Below are 9581 nucleotides of genomic sequence, written 5' to 3'. Positions count from 1 at the left end.
TTTTTTAACTTTAGTTTATTTTTTTCCAATTAATTTTTGAAATTTTCACCCAGTATTGCCTTGGCATATCTGTATTTTCTCGAGTATTTTGAAAAAAAAATACATGCATCAAACGGCACAAAATTTTTTAAAAAAAAACTAATGATGATCGCATAATTAGGAGAAAGAGGGTTGGTCCTGCTGGAACAGTTTAATTTATCTATTTTTATTTCTCTCATTTTCATAATTATTTATCTTAAAAAAAGCCCCATAAACATGGCTGATTTGTACAATTATGTTTATAAAGTGGTATTGGCTAAGGTAGAAGTTGGAATGTAGATGTATGTAAGATTAATGACATCCTGGTGGTTGGATAAATAAATTAATCCCTTTTACAAACTTCAAAGCTAAAGACGAAAACTTGATTGTTATTTGTAAATGTTGAACTTCAGAAATTAACAAGAAAGATGACAATCAATATAACCAATCTTCGAATACAACTAATTTATGAATCATGGTGATGAGAGTTTAGTCAGTGACTTGAACGTCACTGATGGAGCGAACATAAACGTCCCACTCTCAACCTCAAACGTCTCATAACGAAGGAAAAGCTCCACCACCATTACTCTACACAACTGTACCACCAGATCTTTCCCAGCGCAATGCTTGTTCCCCGCCCTCGTCTCCTCCGTCTCACGCCCATTCGACCAATAAACATACTTTAACAGCTTCTCTCCTTCCCCAACAAATCTATCACCCACAAATTCCTCAGGGTTCTCAAAAACCTTGTGATCTTTAGTTGCAAACGGTTGATATCCAAATATCATCTCTCCTTTCTTGATCTCAAAGGCTGCATCGTGGCTTTGAATTACAAAATCAACCTTAGCTTTGCCATATTGGAAAGGAACTGGAGGATCGATCCTTAGGTATTCATAAACCACTGATTTGGTCAAAACCATTTTGTTCAAGGCAGATAAAGTAACCCCACCTTCCACTTCGACGGTAGTCCTGATTTCATCAGCTAATTTCTTGTGTAACTTTTGTCCCGCTAATGCAACCCATTTAATCAACCCAGGGAAGAGGACTTTCATACCACCATAAGCATTAAAACCAGCAAGGAAAACTAGGTTATGGCAAGCTTCATCTCTTTCAATCCCGAACTTACTTTCAGCTTCATCCAACACTGAGCTTCCGAACTCATAAAACACATCGTACAGTTTTTTATAATCAGATTTAACGAGAAAAAAAGGGAAAGTGAATGTGCGCAACAAAATATCTTCTAAATAACATAGAAGATTTGGTAACAACCCTAGTGATCCAAGTGGTGCAAGCTGAAACAATAACCATTTGTCAACAAGTTTTGGTCCTTTAAAACCTATCCTTGTTTCACTAGGGCTTTTGTCACAGAAGAGGCGAAAAACGTAGTTAAAAGACATGGTATCGCTCAAGGTATTAAAATAAGCTTCTTTTTTGCTAGAAATTTGAGCTTCAAGCTCATTAAAAAGCTCTGATAAGCCTGTTTGAAAGAGTGGTATGAACTTATGATGTCGGGCTGAGAGAGTAGACAAAATGAAGGATTTCAAAGAAGTGTGCTTTGGCTCGGAAGGGTCGAGGTAGGCGCAAACACGATGGCCACCAGTGTAGGCCAGGGAAGGCAAGAAAGTACCGTCAAGAACATCACGTTTTTCAACTTTTGAAGTGTCGAAAAGGACAGGAAAGGAGACAGCATCCAGAAGACAAACAACACGAGGGCAAGAGGCAATTAAAGGTCCAGGAGGCATATTAGTTTTGAAGATTGTCGATTTGTGCTTTTGGATTCGGTTTTCAAAGAACTTGTCTCTGCCTTCATTGTAAAAGTATGCTAAACGATCTCGAAATGGACCAAATAACGTATGTCCGCAGTCACCTGGAATTGGTTTCAATGGTAGCTGCAGTGTCGACAACAAAGAAGAAGAAGAAGAAGAAGAAGAAGAAGAAGAAGAAGAAGAAGACATTGTTTATCAGCTCAGGTAAATTATTAGTTTGGAGAACCGTCTCTCTATTTTCTATATCTATATATAATATATAAACCCAGCTCCTAAGGAGCTTTATGAAATAAATATGGATAAAATAAGTATAGTAATTAAAACTCAAGGACAAAATAGAATAAGACTACATTGGTTTTTAATATAAATCAAGCTTTTAAAGAGACTTGTGAAATAAATAGGGGTAAAATAGATATATTATCTAAAACTTAAAAGCACGAAATAAGAATAGGATTTCATTTTTTTTAATTAAGTAAATACGGTAAATTATTTAATATAATTTTAATCTATTTCTAAATTCATATAAAAATGGTTTAAACGTGCAAAAAGTCCTCAAATTTTTTCTAAAAAAACGATTAAACTTCTTTTTTTTTTGTACTTATTTGAATACTTGAACTTTCAAATACATCAAAAAAGCCCTTAAACCTTTTAAAAAAATTAAGCCCCTACTTTTTTTGCTCTCAATTGGGTACTTAATTTTCAAAATGCATCAAAAAAACCCTTAAACTTTTTCAAAAAAGCAATTAAGCCCATGCTTTTATTAAAAATTAGAAAAAAAATTATAAAAAATTAAAATCAATAAAAGCTATAAATATGATTAAATTTTAATAAAATATAAAAATACTAAAAATTAGAAAAAATATAAAATATTGTAAAATTTTATAAAAATCATAAAAAATATAAAAAATATAAAATATAAAAAACTTATAAAATTTTATAAAGTCGTAAGAAAATTATACAAAAGGTAAAGAAATATAAAATTTGTAAAAAAAAATTATAAAAATTATCATACCAAAAGAAGCTCTTTATAATTTTTCTATAACTTTTATTCATTTTTATTTTTTATTATATTTTTCCACATGTCACACTGACACATGACGACTTTAATTAAAAAACTAGGGATCGTTAATTTTTTTTATGATTTTTATAAAAAATTCTAATTTTTAATAAATTTTAAATTTTTAAAATTTTTATTAAAGTTTAATTAATTTTCTAAAATTTATTATTTATACTTTTTTTTCTAATTTTTAATAAGAGCATGGAGCTTAATTGCTTTTTTGAAAATTTTTAGGGTCTTTTTGATGCATTTTGAAAGTTCAAGTATCCAATTGAGTGAAAAAAAAAGCAAGGGCTTAATTGCTTTTTTTGAAAAAGTTTGAGGACTTTTTTGATACATTTTGAAAGTTCAATTGCTAAATTGAATGTAAAAAAAAAGAAGGAGGCTTAATTACTTTTTTTTAAAAAGTTTAAGGGCTTTTTGCACCCTTAAGCCTATAAAATTAAATGGATATGTACCAAAAAAATGGAGATATAATAGATTTAAATAATTATATTTTTATTAACCATACTTTTAATGGGAAATGCAGGGTCAAACTTTAAAGATGCATTGTTGAGAGTAGAGGTATTCATAGATTAGGTTGGACTCATATAAGGTATTTAGATTGATTTTCTAAGCTTGAAAAATGACCTTACTTTTTTGCCTGACTCAGCCTGCCCATATTTAATTTTTTGGATAATCTACAAAAATAATCACTTTTGTTTGCCTCATATTATATTTTAGTCACTTATATTATTATTTTATTACGAAGTGATCACCCTACTGTTAAGTTCTGTTATCTCCCTAACGGTAATCCTATGTGTAATCCTAAAACTTAACTAAAAAACTGTTCATCTCCTCTCTTTTTATAATTTTTCTTCGTCTCTTCTTTTGTTTTTAGTTTTTCTTCTTCATTTTATTGGAAAAACTATTATTAAGATATAACTGCTGTCCAATACATTGAAGATAGCAGTGCCAAGTCTTCTTCATCTTTATCATTCAAGGGAAATCCAATGAATAGAGGAAGAGAAGTTAAAGAATTCTTCCCTTGCCTAGAAGAATTAGTGTTTTTTGACTTGCAAAATCTGAAGGGATGGTGGGAGGAAGCCCCTCTTGTTACCAATGATAATCATCGCGCAACAGTATCATCACAAAGACCATTGCAGAAGAAGGAATCAATATGCTTATTCCCTTGTCTTTCGAAATTAAAAATTGGGATTTGCACCAACCTGACACATATGCCATTGCATCCATTTCTGGAAGAATTGGAGCTAAAGAATATGCCTGCAAGGCTTTTACAACAGTCAGCAATGGTAGCAGCAGGAGCAAATTTGGTGTATCCATTGTATCTTTCCAAGCTAAAGGATATGCATATTGATGGTATCATAGATTTGGTGTCATTTCCAGAGAAGGGGCTTCATCAACTTACATCTCTTCAACATCTATCAATAGAAAATTGTCCTGACCTAGTATGCCTAACTGAGGAAGGTGTGAAGAGTTTAACTTCACTCTGATTTTTCAATATTGTCCTGATCTATCAATAGAAAAAGTGAATTAAGCATTTCACAACATTGAATATAGAAAAATCAGAGTGAAGTAAAATGAACAAGAAAAACTAAAAACAGAAGAGACAGAAAAAAAATTAAAAAAAGAGAGGAGATGAATAGCTTTTTAGTTAAGGTTTAGGTTAAAAATTTTAATTAATTAAATAAATTTAATTAAAAATTTATTTTCATCCCATTTGAAAATCCAAGTTGGCACTTAAATTTTAGTTGGACTGCCACATAGGATTACCGTTAGGGAGATAGCGGAACTTAACGGTAGGGTGATCACTTTGTAATAAAATAATAACATAAGTGACTAAAACATAAGATTTTAAACATAAGTGACTAAAATGTAATATAAGGCAAACAAAAGTGACTATTTTTGGAGATTACCCTAATTTTTTTATATTAGCTTTCATTTTAAAATATTTTTTAAAAATATAATATATTAAATGCATTAAAAACACTAAAATAAAAATTTTCTAACACATTAAAAAGTATTTATATTAAAAAACTACCATAAATATAATAAATATTTTGTTATATTAAATGACACAAATAAATATAATAAATATTTTATTAAAAATTTTAAATTGTAATTTAGTTGGGTAAGGTTTTTTTAGGTTTTAGGTAATGGGTTTAATTGTTATTATATTAGTGATTATAAATATATATATAATTATTATTTAACATATATAATTAATATAATAATTTTTATAACATAATATATTTGAGCCGGGCCACGGGCTTTAAATTTTACTCAAACTTATTTTTCGAGTCTCATATTTTTATTCAAATCTTTCTATTTTTCAGTCGAGCTTTCAAGGCTGGACAGATAATCCAACCCATGAATAAGTTTAATTAGAAAGGGTAACTATACAGCAGACATGGACTATAAAATTAACAATACCAAAAAATAAATGTATTTTTATTGTTTCTAAATCACCTTAATATATCTTCAAAAAATATTTCTTTTTTTTTCTCCTTCAAAGATTCTTTTTTGTTTTTTATAGTATATATAGATTTATATACACAAACTGAAGTAGAAAAGGAGAACATTTATTTTTATTATATTTATTACATATTTCCAAATTTTTGTAAGCCTTTTAAAATAAGTAAAGTTAGAATAATGTTTTAAATAATTGTTATTTAATCTATTTACTCTTAGGTTAAATCACATTAAAAATATTCTTTACTCTCTTTATATATGTGTATTTACATTTAATTTTAAACACTTCATCTCTTTTATATCTTACCTTTCTATCTTACTTTGATTCTGCAACTTACCTTTTTTTTATTTAAAAAATCACTATTAAATAAGCTTTTACTCCAAATGGAGGAGTTAATATTGTCCCCTTTTTACATTTATTATTATATTTTATTTTATTTTAAATGCCATTTATTATTACTCTAAAAAAATGTCACTTTTTTATTAATTGTTTTCATTTTTTTTTATTTTGAAAGTTATATTTTCTATTTTTATTATTTAATTTTCTTTGTTTCACTTTTTTAAAGTTACATTTTGTGCCTTTATTATTATTTTTTTTTGTTAGTTGCCTTTCATTCTCTTTTTAATTATTTTGGGAGTTACAATTTCTGGGTTTTTCTTTTTTGAAGTATATATATTTGGTTTTTTATAGACAACGCTCAAAATATTTATAAGATTATTTTAGTATCATCATGCATAAAACGACTATCTATCCTTAATTAATCAAGAATTTCTTCAAGGGTTCCTGGAAAACTATCGGAATATAAGGGTATATTTTCATTGTCCCTGCCAACATATGAGCAACTACATTAACTTTTCTTGAAATTTTTTTAATGATCACCTTCCACTACCTTTTACAAAGCTCAAGAATCATCGAAGTGAGATTCTTATACAATTACCCATACGACCTATCTAGAATGACTTCCACGACTTTTTGTTTTTAATTCTTATAAAAGATACAATCTTTTTTTCACATAGATATTGCTTTCAAATCTTTTAATTTTTCAATTCTCTTTAATTTTGTCGTTAAATCTATGAAGTCACATTATATCCTTAAAACAATATGGATTCTATCATTTTGGACATTATATTCGAGAATTTAAAGTATGTTGATGCTTGGTATTTTTACTTTTAAATCACTAATCTATTTGACTAGATATTTTCCCTGTCTACCTCAATGTTCATACTACATAATGGAGAAAATCTACAACAGACACCGATGAGAGTTTTAACATAACAAAAGATGTTAAGTGTAGAAGCCCAGATTACCTGGGCCCGATTACATTAAAATCCAACCAAACCTCTAAACCCATTAAAACCCTTAACCTATGACCCATTTACATCTACCCAAACCCATTACAAAACCCAAATATTAAACCCAATTCAAAAGCCCATTAAGCCCCCCCAAAAAAACTAAGAAACCCTAACCACCTAGCTACTTTCCCACTTGCCCCATTTTTCCTCCCATTTTTGATATCCATTGTCTGCCACCATCACCTACAAAATAGAAAAAGAAATAATAGAAAATCATGTAAAAGATGGCTATAAAAAGCCATTTAAAAATCATGTAAGGGGAGGGGGAATTTTGATCAATACAAAGAATTTATCTTCATTTTTGCATCAATATTAGTAGATTAAAACCAAGAAAGAAAGTGGATAGCGTCGAATACAAACCAAAAATCTCAGAAATCGAAAGCTAAAAAATACCTAAAGGTGATTTTATCTTATTTATTATTTTACTCTTATTTTTATTTTTATTTTATTTTTTCCCTTTTTCGAATCTATTAATATATATATGCATCATAATAAAAATAATAATAAAAATATATATACAAAACAAATATTTAAAAAAAAGCTGGCCGGCGCCGGCGACGGCCGGCGGCCGACGGTCGGACGGTGACCGGCTTTGTGGCCGGAAATCACCTCACCCCTCTCCCTCTCTCTCTTTTTTTTTGCTTTTCAAGTGCAAGAATGAATTTTTTTTGAAGAAAAAAGTGCTTTTTATAGCCCCCAAACGACGTCGTTTTGGGGTTGGCCATTAAATCCCAAAACGACGTCGTTTTGACTTGGACCGGTTCGACCCGACCCGACCCGCCTAGGATTCGCGTTTTTTTTAAGAAAGGGCTAATTCGCTTTTAACCCTTCCGCTTTTTATTGTTTTGCAATTAAGTCATTATTCATTTTTTTTATTTGGCCCCGAAATTTGTAGCGATTTTCAATTTAGTCCCCGCTAATGTGCTGAGTTTTGATGGGAAGGAATATTTGTTGTTTTGGCCCCCCACTATTTCTGCGCATGTTCAATATAGTCCTTTCCTTTTATTTTTATTTCAATTTTGCCCCAAATATTTTGTTTTTTGTTCAATTTAATTCTTTTTAGTTACTTTACGATTTAAATTAATTATTTTAGTATTATTATCATATTTCATTTACTTATGTAGTGTGTTAATAATTTTTTTATCATTTCTAATACGTATATATATTATATGTATTTTATATATATTATGTATATATTTTTAATGCCATTAGTTATATATTTCTTATACTATTCCATTTATGTATTTTATATCATCTTATGTATATATTCTTAAATACTATTATATATACATATATATATTTTTAAAAATACCATATTGTGTATATATTATTGTTACAAATTATTACTATTGCTAGTATTATTATAACTATTATTATATTAGTGTATATTTTATGTACATATGTACATATATATATTTTGTACATATCATTATTTTATATTATTGTTGTAAATTTTTTATGTATATATTTTTTATGTACGTTTCCTAATATTTTCTTTTATTGTAGATATTATTATTATTACATACTTTTATTATATGCATATATATGTATTTTTTTGTACATATTATTATTTTATATTATTATTACCAAATATATCATTTTTCCTATTTTATTATTAGTACATGATTTGTTTTTATTTTTATTTTTATTATAAATATCATTATTATTGTTATTCTAATATTCTAGTATTCTATGTTAATATTTTTCATTAATGATATCATTTTTTTTGCGTCCTTTATCTACTTTTAATTTCTCACTTTAGGAATATTTTTTCTCATGTTTTAATTAATTTCAAAAATAAGGCAATGTACCGATTTAATATTAAGCCATCGATTTCATCGCTATGTTGGGTGAAATTTGTCGGCTTGTGTTAAAAAACGGGACACCCTTTCTAATAAAAAAAATTGAAAACTAAAAATTTTCATTTTTCAATTGGATCACAAGTAAATGTCAAATTGAATTCGTACTTTTGAAAATCAAGACAACATGAGTTTAACAAGATACCAATTTTGGGCGTCGCAAGGGTGCTAATACCTTCCTCGCGCGTAACCGACTCCCGAACCTAACTTTACTCTGGCTTTTGACGTAAACCTAAATTCGGCCTTCATTTTTGCGCAAGAATAAGTTTTCTTTTCTAAAAAGGATGATTTATTAGGTGTCCGGTCACACCTAGAATAAAGATCGGTGGCGACTCTCTTTTTTAATAAAATCGAAAGTCGATTTTAAAATTTTCAAATAATCGCCTCAATTAGCGACCGAAAGAGAAATTTTTACGTCGCTACGTTAAGAAATAAAAATTAAAGTAATTCATTGATATGAAATATTACGTAGGAAAAGACTCAAATTTTAAGCTCAATAACAAGCTTTTTAAGCTATGATTGGAACATTCATTCTTTGTTCAGTGTATTTTATAGAAAAATTAGTGTAAACAATATTAGAGCTAGTAAAATAGGCTCGAGTTTGAAAGTCCATTCGTGCTGATTTGAATCTATAACGATTCGAGTTTGAAAAAATTTGAGCCCGTAATAGATTCAAGTCCAAAAAGTTTCAAGTTCGAAAAAGCCCAATCTCAAGCTCGTAAGAATCTGAGTTCAAAATTGATTTGACCTAAGCTCGGGATTAATTCAACCCAAAACCCAAAAAAACCTTAATTTATAGTTGAACAACTATAATAGAAATTATGACTAATTAATATAATTTTATTATATTACTTAATATATATAAATAAATAACAATTCTTTATTTTATGAAAATATATTAATAGGCATTACATATACATATTAAAATTTTATTAATAGAATAAGTAATTAATAATAAATTCCTATGTTAAATTATAAAGTGAATTTAAAAAATATATTTATTTAATATAAAATATTTTTAATACTATAATACAATAATATAGTTTATAAATATTA

General features: G+C 28.2%; 1 protein-coding gene across 1 annotated transcript; it reads right to left on the bottom strand.

Moving 5' to 3' along the window:
* Nucleotides 1-387: 387 nt before the first annotated feature.
* LOC107945125 (allene oxide synthase 3) lies at nt 388-2004 on the bottom strand. The gene has a single exon (XM_016878983.2). It carries the CDS (start codon nt 1971-1973, stop codon nt 492-494), a length of 1482 nt encoding a protein of 493 aa, XP_016734472.2. The 5' UTR covers nt 1974-2004; the 3' UTR covers nt 388-491.
* Between the last annotated feature and the right edge of the window lie 7577 nt (nt 2005-9581).

Source organism: Gossypium hirsutum, chromosome A12 (assembly GCF_007990345.1).
Source record: "Gossypium hirsutum isolate 1008001.06 chromosome A12, Gossypium_hirsutum_v2.1, whole genome shotgun sequence".
In the NCBI taxonomy this organism is placed as follows: Eukaryota; Viridiplantae; Streptophyta; class Magnoliopsida; order Malvales; family Malvaceae; genus Gossypium; species Gossypium hirsutum.
Note: the sequence above shows the minus strand (reverse complement) of the source record. Positions and strands in the feature narration are given on the sequence as shown.

Excerpts from the sequence above, each read along its gene's own strand:
- LOC107945125 (XM_016878983.2), bottom strand. The coding sequence starts at position 1,973 with ATGTCTTCTTCTTCTTCTTCTTCTTCTTCTTCTTCTTCTTCTTCTTCT.